Source organism: Pithys albifrons, chromosome Z (genome assembly GCF_047495875.1).
Source record: "Pithys albifrons albifrons isolate INPA30051 chromosome Z, PitAlb_v1, whole genome shotgun sequence".
Taxonomy (NCBI): Eukaryota; Metazoa; Chordata; class Aves; order Passeriformes; family Thamnophilidae; genus Pithys; species Pithys albifrons.
Genome location: NC_092497.1, coordinates 11,911,729 through 11,927,003, shown reverse-complemented (window position 1 = coordinate 11,927,003; position 15,275 = coordinate 11,911,729). Strand labels below are relative to the sequence as shown.

At 39.2% G+C, this 15,275-nt stretch overlaps 1 protein-coding gene across 1 annotated transcript in view; it reads left to right on the top strand.

Moving 5' to 3' along the window:
- The window catches only part of ADAMTS12 (ADAM metallopeptidase with thrombospondin type 1 motif 12), a 153,501-nt gene that overhangs the window by 783 nt on the left and 137,443 nt on the right, over positions 1–15,275 (top strand). Inside the window, exon 2 of the mRNA XM_071580426.1 lies at positions 4,012–4,373. Coding sequence (XP_071436527.1) covers positions 4,012–4,373 — 362 coding nt within the window. The remainder of the gene's footprint in view (positions 1–4,011; positions 4,374–15,275) is intronic.

The window sequence follows — 15,275 nt, the reverse complement described above, 5'->3', positions numbered from 1 at the left end:
TTTACCCTGTTGCCTGTTTAGGGGAAATCGGAGAAGTGGTTCCCAAGGGAGAAGAATTATGATTAGCTGGAAGTTTCTTCTTGGTGGTAGAACAAAGTGTAGGGGGAAATTTTGCTTCCTTGAAAACCTTCCTGATGCAATTAACTGCTGTCACTAGGAGAGCTTGAACACAGAGTAGAAAATCTTCTCACCCCTCAGAGATTGTGGAAAGGAAAAGTGACTAAGATGCCTGAAAAGCGAACAGTTACCCTGAAGTCAGTTCTGCTGAATTGATTTAAAGTGAATGTTAGCAGTCATAACACTCCTGTGATTCTACGCAGGACAGAACAAGGATGGTTATGTTAGCATGTAGTAGCTGTTTAATTGTCAGGCATTGGGAAATGAATGTAGAATTAGTTTTACTTTCTAGGCATGGAAAACCTAGGCTTTTCCAAAAGTGTTCAAATAGCATCGAGTAAAGGGGCAATTCAAAATGTGGCTAATTTTTTTTTTAAGCAAAGTTTATTGTGAGGTGTGAAGGACTCAAATTTGTATGCGGAATAGCTGATCCCTCCCCATTCACAACTAGTGTGGCAGATGGGACAGTTAAGGGTGCCCTTGCTGAGTGTTGAAGGCCTTTACCCTGCCTTCAGAACTTGGGGTGTTTCCTAGGTACAGATCCGTTCTTTTGCTTGCAAAGATGATTCCTCACAAGATGAGCCACACTATTTCCTATTCCAAGAAACTGAAAAAAAGCCAGAGAGTTTGTGGGGCAGATGTCAATGAACTAAGATGGAGATGAAACAATGGCAAATGATGGTGTGTCACATTTATTAGCGGAATTTTATGAGGAAACATGTTCTGTCTGAACGTAATTATGGTGCTCCTATTATGTGTGACAGATCCTATGTGTTCTTTTTGTCTTTAGCTTGGTTTATTCACTTTGTGTACAGCCATTCTTAAGGCAATTCTCTACCATATGTGGTGAATTTGTATCCACAGAGGAGCAGAATAGACAGCAGTGTTTTTGAATATTATCAGATGTTTTCTATGATGCAGAATTAGAAAGGTCTGCAGGGAAAATTTCTCTGACAACTTAAACAATACTTAGACTTGCCAAACAGTCATGAAGGGCCTGAACCTTGCTTGTCCTATATGCCCAGAGGGCCTGAACATACAGCATGATTGCATGGCAAAGTACTGACTTGAATGCGTGCTGCTCAGTGTGATGATTTGGTCTTGTTCACAGGACGGATGCAAGCCAGCATGCTCAGGCTGCAGTTCTGGAAAGACAGAGCATTCTCTGGAGCCACACAGCTACCTTTCCTGGCCTATAAATCCTGAAGCAGTGCCCACTTCATTGACAGGGCTTCTCTGGGTTGGAAAGTGTGTTAGGTGTACAAAGGGGATGCTGTGACATGCTACACCCAAGGCTTGTCTGTGGCACTGATACAGATTCCTTCTATTTATGTTTGCTGCTGCTAATTTTTATGGGAAACTGTGGTGTTTTAATAGGAATTCATGCTACTTTAGAAAAATCAAGGCATTCAGTGTGGGAGGATGGAGCCTTTATTTTTGTGCAGTTTAAGTTGCATGTAGTTAGTTATTCTTTCCTAGAAGGGCAGAAAAGTGTCACCGTAATTATACCTCTTGTCCTTTGTTTTACACCCTTCTCCAGCTAGAAAAGTCAAACAGTCAGTGTGTTAGGCTTAATGTGGAGTCCAGTAAAAAATTCTGTTATTGGTAGGATTGCCTTTGCTAGCTTTTCCCCAACTGTCTAGACAAAACTGATAATGATTACTGGCAGAAATATCTTTAACCTTATCCTATTAAACTTTTTGCTGTAATCTTACTTTTTCTAGTCTTTTGAAAACTTACTCATAATTAATTTCTGCAATTATATTACAGTATATTATTATAGCAGCATAATTCACCTCTCTGGTGACTGAGTATTTAAGGTGTGGGTGGAAGAAGTTGGATTTCTCTGCTTTGATAATCCTGCTGCTATCCAATTCTTCAGCATTATTTTCCAATTTACCATTGATGATGTCTAATTTGCCTTAACCTCTATACACTAATAACTGTAGTGATAAAATAAAATAACTTCCTTGAATAGTTTGAAGTCCAAAACCACAAGTCTTTGGCGTTTCATGGAGCTTGACAGTTAAGCCACAACAAATTAAGTTCAAGACATTAGACAGAGGCAAATTGCACAGTAACAGCAAATGAGTAAGTTTTCCTTCAGGCATTTAATTTGATTATTTAGTGAGCTGTGCTGAAAACCATAGAAATGGGGGCCTGGTCTTGCAGCATTCTCTGGTAGCCTGTCTTTGCTAGCACAATAAGGGATGTGGGGCTTCCCAGAAGTATTGTAATTTGACATCTGCAGCTAAGCTCTATTTTTGGGTCTTTCTTATCTCTCCTACCTACTTATTTTTTGCTTTACTCTGGAATGTGAGGAAGGGGAAACCTTGGTTCAGCTTCAACTACTAAATTGTCAGGCTGCTGGCACCTTTTGTGCTATCTGCAGGCTATGTAAACTGCAGACATGAAGGTGCACACTGAGTTTCCAGTGTTTCAGTTGTTACATGGACAAGGGCAGATGTCTCTCAGAACTTGTCATAGGCATTAGCCACAGGTTATTAAGACCTGCCACTGCTGAGGCCTAGAAGCCCACTGGTGTGGCTTGTCTTAAAAAAGTTCCAAGTCACTGTAGAGTGGTGGAAAGGCTTGTGTGCAAGGAATTTGGTTGTGTAAGAGAATAACCATGCTTCTGAAATGAAGATACTGCAGAGAGAAAGCCAAATTTCCTATGTAGTTTTGTATTGTGCTGGGAAGTGGGGGTTTTGTCTGTTTTGTTTTGTTTTCTTTTCAGTTGGAAGTATATCAGTGCACGTGTCTCAGGGGTCCATGGCCTGAGGAAACACAGCGGCCACGTCTCCTACTGCAGCTAATGAGGACAAATGAGATACGTTCCTTCCAAAAGGGAATGAATCCAGACAGCTGTATGCTTAGGCATGATTTCTCCTGTGTGCCTTTAAAGGTGCAGGTAGTGGAGGAGAAGAGCCTCTAGGAGGATTGTCTAACCAGACCTAGTCTGGAAGTAGCTGGAACAGTCTAATTGCTTTGTTAAGCTGCTTAATTAATGATTGAATTGTGGTCATTTAATGTATAAGTGGCTGGGACTTTGGGAATGAAGAGCAATTCTGAGAAAAGAAGAACTAGAAGACATGTCATCACAACTTCTTTTCAATTAAGTATGTTCAGACTGTGATTTCTTGGGCAGAATTCAAGTACGCCAGCGGAAGATCTGACCCTTAGGGTATGAGTTCTTATGGACTGTGTTTTACATGGATTTATGTTATTTGCTCAGGGCTTTTGAGTTTCACAGTAATTGGAAAAAAAATTGAGAACAGGTAGTGTTTATTCTGTATCATAGTGGAGGACAAGAATGCCAGTTTTACCCTGGTTGGAACTCCTTATACACAAGGTCAAAATTACTTCATTCTCTTCAAACCCTTCTTTGAAATTCCCTCCTCTGCTTCAATAGCTGCTAACGCTGATGCTACTGAGGTGCTATTGCTATGAACTATCATGTGAACATTCTCTTCACATATGTGGGTTTGTAAGGTTCTGTCTCCTGCTTGAGGTCGTCAGTTTTTTGGATGTGTGAAGGGGACCTCGTTGATCAGAGCATAATGTGCTGGAGATCTAGGACAGGGAGAGTTCCCACCCCTTGTGGTGTTGGGAAGGGGTGTGTGTGTGACAGTCAGTCTTTTCTGTAAATGGTTACAAAAGTATTTGAAAAGAAGCAAGTTTAAATTCCAAGTTGAGTGTTATAATAGGAGAACAGAAAGCCCATCCAGAAGAGGATTGTATTGTGTGGTAGTCTGTGCACTGCCTGTGTTTGTGGCCAGTAGAATGTTGTGGTGAATTGTACTCACATTTGAGTTTCCCTTTAAATTATGCAAAGTCTAAATCAGCCAGCACTCACCCTGGTTTTGCTTCCTTTTTTTCCCCCCTTTCTCTCAGAGCAATTTGTGAAGACACTTCCAGAATACCATGTGGTTGATCCAGCAAGAGTAGATGCAAGTGGGCATTTTCTTTCTTTTAATCTACACCATCACATCTCAAATACAAGAAAGAAGAGAGATCTTGGGAAAAATGAAAATATTGTATATTACAAAATTAATCATGAAGAGAAGGATCTATTTTTTAATTTGACTTTTCACACGGGATTTCTTTCCCATAACTATGTGGTAGAAAAGAGACGTGGCAACCACACTAGTGCGAAGATTGCGACTCGCTCAGGACTTCCTTGCCACTTCCTTGGCACAGCGTGGCAGCCAGGCTCTGGGAGTGGGACAGCAGCAATCACCACTTGCAATGGCCTGGTAAGTGATGTGACCTTTGCTGGGGTTCTGGGGTAACTTTGGAGTCATGAGAACTAAACTAGATCATTGATGTATGTCTGTTAAGAGACTGAATGAGCCAGTCTGATACCTTACTGACATAATACTGAGAAAGAATCTGTTTAATTCTATGAATGTTGTTTGTATCTTTGGAAGAGATAATCAAAAGGTCAAAAGTTGATGCTGAGGCCCCCTAGCATTTACTTTTAGGTAGATTTTGGTTTGTTGTGGGTTTTTTTTTTTTTGGTGGTCTGGTCTGATCATCTCTATCAGTCATACAGCTTGAAGGCATCCAAATATCGAGTCATTGTTTTGATTCCAGTAGTGGTTGGAGTGCCTTTACAATGCATCTGGTTGTGACCTTCTATTCTGTTTTCCCCTAAAAGGAATGTAGCTCAGGTGCACTGAAACTGCTCTGAATCAAATCAATGGATGGTAGGTTTGGAATACTCAATGCATTGCTTCAGAACCACACTGCCACTTCAGATAAAATTGTTAGGTTAGATGCAACCTTATCCAGAGTTTCAAATTTAACTGGAAGCACTGCTAGACATCTTTCATTTCAAAGAGCACTTCTAAGGCTGCAACTTTTAAGTTTCTCAATATCCTATGGTTCACACTGAGACAAGGAGATGGAAACCTTATTTTTTAGCAAGGCTTTGTTGTTTGTTTTTTTACCACAGCCATAGCTTGGTGTCCTAGTTACAGCAGCCAGGGCCAGTTTATCACTGTGTGGGTATTCTACACCCAAACTGTGTATTCTACACCCCCTATGTAATTTCTCATGAACTGTTAATATTGGACCATTTGCAGCAGCTGCCCAGTGCACACCTGACACCTCAGGCTACAGGCTGGGTGTTAAAGAACCCTGTGAGATAGGGAAGTGTTCCTGTCTACACACCAATGGCTCAGCCGTAACTCCCCTCCAGGGAGTCAACTAGCACCTTCACACCCAGCCTGAGGGATCAGGTCTGCTAATGGGCCATTAAGGATTCAAAAAATATCCCATGACTCATAGAGTTAAATCACCCACTGGGAAACTTCCTGCCCGTGGGGGAATTACTGGGCATTCCCATCTGAACCAGAGGATAAATAATCTTTGGGTTTCAGGACTTCTGGTGCCACTTGTTGGATACAGATGGGGACTAGAACCTCAACAGGACTGTGACTGCCACACTCAACCAGACTGCCACCATCACCCTCACCGCTAGGTTTTCCTTTCTTTTTCACTTTGCACTCAGGGGGACAACGTGACTCTCAGCATAGGGGCTGACAAACGTAATGGTGTTCGTGCCCCAGGGTGCTGGTTTGTACATCTGGGTTTTGTGGGTTAAAACCATTTCTTTCTCTGTACCATTGTATTTATTGTAATCTTTTTATTAAATTGTAAATCTGATCTGTAATCTCTTTTTGAGTTGAGTGCATTCCTCCTGCTGGTTTATGTTTAAACCAGGACATTTAGGGTTCTGTTTCTAGAGCATAAGGCTGAGTATACCTTTTCAAGGAGGTGAAGGGGAGACACACTGCTTGAATGTGAAGGTGGTATTGTAGAGAGACATGTAAAATGGCACATCTAATCTGTGAGAGGTTTGTGGAGTGTGCTGGCAGAAGTGAGGAAATGAGTGCAGTGTGTGTGTGCTCTAGTGCCTTGATCCTGGAGCAACAAATGGTTGTGTTTGAAACTGTGTTAAGCAGTGGGTAGATGCCTTTTGGCCAACACGTCTGAGGTCTGCAACAGGCTAGGGACTGATGTTTCAATTTTGAGCCTGAACACCAAGGTGAATGTGTGTAAAGTACATTTCCCAGCCAACATGTCAGTATCAAAGTGTGTTCCTTGCTATTGAGCTGTATGAAGCTTTCAGAAACTATGGAAAATCATTATTCTGGCAGTGTGTGGAAAGGAATATGAAGACAGCTCTTATAAATGAAACGGGAAACTGTGGAGTCTTACACAAGTGCTGATAACAATTTTGGCATGTTGCCTGGAGAAACAGACCATGGCTTGAGGTCAGAAGCTTCAGTCCCACAGGCAAGAAGATCGGGGATTTTCTTTCCAGTGGGGACCAACTTATCAAAATTTTCCTGAAACATGTTACGGTCATGCAGGGTCAGTAAGGGAAAGGAGAACAAACAGTTCCTTTGGTTGGTTTGTTTTGTGCTCTAGCACCATGTATTTGTTATTTTTCATTAGGATGAGAACTTGAAAATGTGGTGCTAGGTCTTCATTATGCCTTCTGAAGTATTTAGTCTTGCAACAAGGATTTAAAAAACCAAAACTCAAATTGCATTTTAAATTCAACTTGGCAATATCCTTAAAAGTAGTAGTGCTTTCACTTGGGTTGCAAATGTTCTAATTTTATTTTGATTTGAAGTTTTTTGTGGGACACCTGTATCAGAAAAATACTGTTGTGGGGGTTTTTCCCCTCTATCCAAAAATGAAACTTTGAAAATATATAATAATAAATTAATTTAGGTTGAATTAATGGTTTTTGCCTGTGGGCAAAAGCATGATGGTTTTGATGTGATGATTTCTGAAGTCAAGAAGTCACTGCTCTGAAGAGGTTGCAGTAAGAGTTGGGTCTGTACCTCTTGATTCCTTTTTTATGCCACAAGCTGGGGAAAGGTGGCTTAGCTTGCTTTTCTCCTGAAAGTTTTCTTAAAGATCCAGTGTCATCTGAAAACATTTATTAATGAATACTTTTGCCAGCATTGAGAAATGCAGTCTGGTTTTCAGAATAAAAATATGACATTTCTGATTTTTTTGTGGTGTTCTCCTGCTTTTTAAGCTCTAGTGGTGATTTCATTCCAGTGATTCTAAATCTTTTTTCTTCTTCATCATCAATTCCATTTCTGCCTTTTCCCCTGCCTCCCTTCTGGGATGCTTTGGGCTTTTTTGCATTGGAAAGATTTTTTTCTGTTTATTGTTATGAAGGAGGGAAGGAGAATTGAGAATAGGTAAACACCATGGAATTAGAGCAATCTATTTGAGATAATAAACACCTACCCTTAGAGCAGAAATCATAAGCTTTTTTACTGTAGGAAATTAATTCTAAACTACTTGATAAAAAAGAGTTTTATGAAATAATGAATTGCACAGGGCATGTTGATAAGGATCTTTGGGTCTGAGATGGGAAGAAGTGGAAGTTAAAACGGTGTGTTTGAACGGTACCAGGTTAATGGAATATGCTTTAACAGCAGTAGGTGCTGCACATGAGGCCACTTGGGTCAGGACTGTACCCTGAGTATGTGCTTGGGCCAAGGGGTCTCCAATAAAACCTAGCTCCTCATTCAACCACTGCAAAGTGAAAGACTGCTGATGAGCTTAAGCCTCATAACCCAAGAACTGGTGAAAATCAGTATCTTAGCTTTAAAATACAGGGAACAGGAATACTAGTGATGCTCCTTTCCTGATGCTGTTTTGGCTTGACAGCTCACGTACATTATAAAATGAAAAACACACTATGCTTTTTTTTGTTGAGATAGTCTTTAATAGTCTTAATGAAGAACCAATTTACCATGGTCATGACTGACAAACTTTTTGATCCCTAAACTTGTAATTTTTGACTTTCTTAGCAATAGAAGCTGATAAAAAAATATAATACCAGAAAATTCTGATTTTATTAAATAAGCATGTTTTATGGAATATCCGTCTTATTGGTATTTTTAATGTGAAATGATTGCATCATTATTTTGTGATTTAGTCAAGTGAGTTGCTTAAGAACAGGTCATGTTTTTTATCACTGCCAGGACCCCATTTAAAAATTGTGGCCTAAACTGACACAAAACAAATTTCTAAATATGCCTTTGGGAAGGGAATCCTAGTTTTAGTCCTCCTTCTGGAATGACTCATGTTTAGTTGTTTGGTTTGTTTTTGACAATTTCATAATTTCCAGGATAATAGCAGGGTATAAGAACAAAACAAAGATGTGTGGTGTAAGTTTGTATTTGTCATAAAAATTGCTCACACACTGCACTGGAACCATTGAAACTCTAGAAATGGATTTTCATCTCCCTTACATTTTAACTTTGAAACGGGTTTCTACTTCCATTGACCATTACCCATGCATCACAAGTGTATTTATGTGTTCCCAGAATGACCTGCAAGGGAAATAACAGAGTGACAGGTTTGAGATATATGAGTGGGTAGGACAGCCATTGTATGACATTGTTCTTTTTAAAATATGTAACTGTGTCTCTCTTTTCAGAAGTATACATGGATAAAAGGTGATTCATAGAGGGATTTGGGCAGAATTGGATAAGAGTACAGAGAAGAAACTAGAAGAGATCTGGAAGAACTAAGCTGCAATTTCCAAATCCGTTTTTTTCTAACACCTTGTGAAATCTTATTTTCCCTTTCATGCTAAATAGATCATGACCTTCTTTACAGGTTGTAGAACTTGATGCTGTACACTCGTCTCCTCCTCTCTAGGTGAATTGTTTAGTAAAGTCTTTTGCACTTCTGAGCCTTGTTGAATAATGCATGAGGAGACTGTGTCAGCGTGGGAAGAGTGGGACAGACCTTGCTGATTATTTTGGGTCACAGTTGGAGGAGGGAACCCCAGAGGGGAAGTCACTACAAGAACACAAGAAACATATCAAACTGTGGCACTTGGAAGGACAGCAGACATGAAATAATTTAGATACAGGAAAATTTCCAAGATTAAGTAAAGGGAGAAAATAGATTAGTTTTTTTATCTTTGAGTGAAAATAATATTTGGATTGGTTGTCTTGGCAGACTGTTTAGGGCACGCTTCTCATAACGCTTCGAGTTTCCACAGTCGTTTTCCACAGAATGCTGGAATGAACTTTACCAAATACTAATACCTTAATTGTCAGTTTTACGTTAGTCCTGAGATACCTTCTGTTGCAGCTTGTCACCTCGGTGGGGCTGGGAAGGATCAAAGGCCTTTAATGTAATGCCACAGTCAGGGCAGCCCTTTGTGAACCTTTAATTGGCCTTTATGTAGCAGCGGGTAGGAGATGCTCAAAGTGCGACCTCTCTGGGCACGTCTTGCTGCTCTGACATGTGTGACAAGCTTGTCACCGAAGTGGAACGGTGACTGAATTCTGCTTGAATGAACCATTCTCCTTATTGCAGGGTATCACTGCTGTATGAAGCCTAAGAATGAGTTGTGGTATTCATGCTGTGTCACCTGTGCTCTTAATCTGGTCCAATCAGCAACCAACAGCATTTTATCTTTTGCTTCAGTTTTGGGGAATTCAACGTGATCTCTGTTCTCCTGCTACATGCCAAGAAGCTTTCTAGTTAGCATGAGATGCCTTTTTCATGCTGATGCACATGTTATTGTCTTATGATCTCTCATAAATTGAACAGTTCTGTGCTGGTATTGTAAAAGTACATCAGTGGTAATGTATGTCCTGTGACAGTGATTTAACACTGCTCTTCAAATTTTCTTCTCAAAAAAATATGTACTTACGATGTTTTCCTTAGATGAAATTTAAGAATAAAGGAATCTTTACTTTAAAACAGTTTTATAATATTTGTTCTACAGTAAGGGAAAAATAAAATGCATTGCTAATCTTGTAATTGGTATGTTTATCTGCTTCTATATCTTCCGATGTGTGAGGTTGTTTGGCTGCTGACCATTTGTGTGTTAATCTGATATTAAAGGTAGCTACCAGAGCTTTGCAAAGCTAATGTGTTACCCAATTCACTCCTATAGCCCCCACAAAAATAACCGTATCTTTCTATTCCATTGTGGTATACCTGCAATTAGCAGAATTGTTTCTCTTCAAATGGAAGTGTTTTAAGTGGCAAAGTATGTAAAGTATATGACAGGGAAGAAAGATAGTTAAGGAAAGGAGACATGTGTAACCTTTTCTTCACTTGAAGTTGTTGCTCTCTGAAACTACATCCAGCACTGATCCCTCCCCAGTGATGGTACAGCCCCTAACACATTTGGGCACGTGTGCTGTTTTAGTGGCTGCTATTTTAAGAGTTGATTTAGAGAGTATTCTGTGGCGCTACCTCAAATAGATTAATTTGATTCTGGGAACTGGGAGACAAATGCACAAGTTCTTCAGGGGTCTCTTTACTCGTCTCTCCTTTCTTCCTCTAAGACAGTCTCTTGCTCCTTTTGTTTGCCTTTCACCTGTCTTATTCTACTTGGTGGGTCTTGCTTGTGGTTGGAAGTGTGGCAGGTGGCCCAATCTGCCAGTCGGGTCTTCTCAGATGTCAGTGACATCTTCACTAGTGATAATCTGCTGGAACCAAAATGTAAGAATTAGGTGTTTGGAGAATGCCAGGAATGAAGCCAAGCTGCCTGCTCTTTCCTTGCGTATGGGAATTGCTCCGTGGTTGGATACAATGGAGCTTCCGAAGTCTAATTGTTGCAATTTGGCTTTTTCTGGCAACTGTAAAGAAGGAAAGACCTGTTAAGTAACTTGTTTGTGTCTTCTCATATGAGAGTAGCATGAAAAATATTCTGAGTAGAAAAAACACTGAAAGTAAATGCAGTGTCTGCTATGCATCTGTTCTATGTCACCTTTTCTCCATAATAGTAATAAATAATCTGGATATTCTTCTTGAATGCCTAGTGTTGTGCTTGTGTTACGTGGTAGTTTTGTGTGGTTTTGTTTTTATTTTTGAAGATGATCAAAAGATGAAGTGTGTGGTGCTGTGTGTGGTTTCTTCATTTGTCCCATCCCCCAACAACTTCATCATTCAGACTTTGATTAGTATTTGCTGCAGTACTTTAACACCCATCCATTTTCTTTGTGGTTGAACTTCAGCGATCCGTCTGCCAGCTCCCTTCCCCCAGTCTTTTGTCTGCATAAATACTCTAATTGACAGGTCAAACGAATCTCATCAGTGATGTCAATACATGAGAATCTGGCTATGTCTGTGGCTCCTGCTTTTGGCCTTGTCACCTTTAACCAATATGAAATTGTTAGCCCAGAAGCTGAGTATGACTGGAGTTTTAATAGCATAGTCATTATGTGTCCGTGGAAAAGTCATTGATGGGATAGGTTAAAATAAGGATTAATCTGTATGAACTGATTAGGATGAACTACTCAGGAACAGAATGCTCCGTTAAGATAATGTTTTTTTGAGAATATGAAAACTGATTTTTTAACGTAGTTTTAAGAACTCTTATTCTCTTAAGTATGTATCTACATGTTTGCTAATTATTTCAGAATATTGCTAGTGTATAGAGCTGTCAATCATATTTCCAGTTTCTGTGAGTCTTTTTAATCAATCTGCCGTATGTGTACTTTCCTAATTTTTTTTTTCTGGAAGTCTTCACTCATCATTTCAGGATGGTGGTATTTTTTTTTTTTAGAAAAAGTACATTATTACTGAGGGACAACCGTGAGATTGTGACTTCAGTCTAAAAACTGAGGACACAGAAGTAAAAAACATGCATAACATCTATTTTGCCTTGATTCCTAGTAATGTGAGTTTTGTAATATGGTCTGTTCTTTGTTTCTTCTAGTATCTTTCAAACTGGTTGGTCAAATTCAGCCCAGTCTGAAAGAGAAATCGAGGTATCAAAGCCATTAAGTTCTTATGAATTTTACAGGTAAAAGAGGAAACTTTTGATCAGTGAAATGATGGGTGTACACATACAGGGTGACCAGGGGCTTAGCTGAAAAACAGCAGCCTGACGATCAGGTCCTGCGTCTTCAATTCTCTTTGTCTGTCAGAGAGGACCAGCTGCAGTGTCTGAACAATACCAGCATCAGGACCTGGTTATATGTACAAGTATATCAGTCATACACATATGCAAATTTGTATACATGTATGTGGCTCTGTTGCTTATATTGCAGCTAAAGCTCTTGAGTTAAGAACTATGCAATGTGCTAAGAAGACTTCTGTGCCATTGTATGTATTGGGTGCTACCAAGTCATGGCCAAAAGTTTGGTTGGTTGGTTGGTTTTTTGAGAATCTGGTGCTTAATGATGGGTTTTCCCAACACATTTGTAAATTACAACAGAGTTCAAGTATTTAGTGATTTAGTCTGGGCTATTTATGTGCTTTATATACACAATGGCTCCAGGGTGTGCTCTGGAGAAGGACTCATCTGAAATTGCAAGCATTAAAAATGAATAGGTAGTCATGAAAAAGCTGGTTGTCTTGACTAAATAGTGCCTGTGTTTCAAGGCATTTGTCATGTGTTCCAATTCTCAGGGTAGACAACAAGTCCCTAATAAACTGCTTGTTGATGCATAGAAATTCCAGAAATAGATCTAAGTCCATTATGGTTGGAACTCACAGTAAGGGCTCATGCAGACAAAGGTTTTGGTTTGAGGTTTTCTTTTGTTCAAATTTCACTCTTTCCTCTCCATTTTTGAATGTAAATATTGAAACAAAGACAATTCTAAATGCCCAGTCCAAACTTGATTGTCTCTTCTCTTTCCCTATCTAAAACAGTCATGAACAGTCTAGAATTTATCTAGCCCAATCTGGTCAAAATCATAAGAATGGAGGTGGTGGATAAGGTAAATGTCTGTTTCATCAAGCATCCTGTGTGCAAAAATGACTAAGTAAATGTCTAGTGAAGAGTGAGAACATGGCAGTAGGACATCTCCCCTTTGTTTGTCCTTGCTGCGGTTTTTAACTCAGATCAAATTTTTTGATGAAAATCTGTTGATGGACTAGTATTTAACATGTCTTCTGGTATCCCATCACTCTCTTGGTGTTAGAAATGTATATCTTTACTATGAATTATAAAACCTAAAAATGAATTTAGATGTATCTTCATTTGTTTTTCACTAGCTTTTTATCAGCTTGATTTGAAGTTTGCTGAAGGTGTTATCTCAGAGGATGCAAGGAAGAGTCAAACATTGAACGAAGTGCTGCATAAGGTTTACTTAGTGGCATAATGTATTCTTAAGTATTTTGTTTGTTTGTTTCTTGCTGATGCCAAACACTTGAAAACTTTTTTGGACAGTTGTTGTGATTGATTTTTTAGATGGTTCCAATTTTCTTCCCCATGAAAACAGCTGTTCAGGTTCCTATTTTTGCATAGTAGCAGATAGGTGAGAGCCCATCTGCTGCCTCTTCCTGTTCACTGTGCAATGATTTATCAGTTTTCAGTATTCTGTGTTGAATTACATTTTTATTCCTTGTCCAGCTGCTCAGTCTCAGGAATTTTCTGAAGTTCATTGGTTCTCTGTTGTTCTTACTCTCTTGAGTAGCTTCTTACAGTTTTGTTATATCCTGTATAACAGATTGTAAACTAATTTTTAATCCAAATGTAAACAGGAGGAAATTGGTTGAAGTAGACAAAGCCATAGCAGAGAAGCTTCATTATTAAAATACCCCCACACACACAAAAATGAGGTGCTTTTGCCGAGGAATTACTATAAAATTCCTGAATTACTAACTGTGAGATACAATCTATCATTTAAATTCACCTAGAATGTGGGTAAATTTGTAGACAATGAGATATCTCAAATGACAGGGAAGTAAATGGATAAAATGAGCAACTGATGGAGAAGAATTCCAGCAAAGTGATGAGAAAGCAGCTCAAGACGTCCCTAACTGGAAGGTTACCAGAACATCTGGAGGTCAGTGATTGTGTCCTTTCATCTTTGTACTCTTCTTGCAACCTTTCCATAAGAACTTTCTTTTGCCTGCTGGTGAATGTTACTGAGTTGAAAGGATATTTATTTTAATCCAATCTGACTATTGCTATGTTCTTATGGCACAGGGTATGTAGTGGGTTTTCACCAGCCCAGAGTATTTTTTGCTTTATCTCTTTGTTAATATAGGTGCCCTTCTCTTTAAAGTTGTGCATGGAGTGGAAAACAAGAATTGACTGCTGTTGCTGCCATGAGGCATGAGTAATTCTTTTTAAAATAGGTTCTTTCTGGCTTTATTTTCCATATGAAATCTGGAAGTCCTTTCTTGCTCTTTGTACTCAAAGAGCCTCAGTAGCTCTTAATGTTCATTAAACTGTCTTTGCCCATGTTCATTAAACTGTCTTTGCCCTGTCTGTAAGTGACACCAAAGTGTTTGAAATGCATTGCTTTCATATTTTAAAACAGCTGTTGTCTTTTTCCTAATAACTCATAATCAAAGAGAGAAGCTGTAGTTCTTCCCTGGACAGACTTTTACATCATGTCAGTCCAGAATGGCTCAGTACTTACTGAGAGTTTTTGATGTATCTTTATATAGTCTAGTTAAATTACAGCTGGTAGCAGATGCTTGTCAAAAAAATGACAGGTGCATATAACCTTTTTTTCATCAAAATGCACCGCAGAAGCTACTGCTGTTTCTTCAAAGTAGGACCCTAATCCCAGCAGGCAGGAAAAAAAGGATAAATTAGAAAAGTACAGGTTTCTCCTTACACTAAGAACTGCATGTTTCTTATTTTACTGCTAGCTAAGCTACAGAGACAGTATGCCACTTGTTTATCTGCTTAAGTGTTCTCTTTCAAATCAGGAAATGGATTTCACTTGGATTTGGAGAAGATCAAAAGTCTGAGAGTAGTAGCAGTTCAAGGGAGACATGCCAAGGAGCGTTATAAAGCTAAATGACCATTACTTCTCCTGTGGAAAGCAATCCAAACCTAAGGAGGGAATGAAATTGGAGCCTGTAAATTAGCTACAACTAACCACAAAATCCCTGCCAGCAGCAGTAATCACTGTCTTCCAGGAAATGTGGTAACTGCCTGTTGAAAAAGTGTAATGTTAAATATGAGTATTTTAGTAAAATAAAAGTAATAAACATTAAATTAATTAAGTATCATGCCAGATCATCAGCTACACTGATTTAACCAGGTGATGATTTCTGCTGTCAAATTTATTTTGTAGCAGTGCTCTGAACTGCTCTGGTCATTAGAAAGGAATATTATCTCCAACCCAATTGTGTTATCCTTTTGGCCATTTTCTCGTAATTAGGACACGTCATCTTCT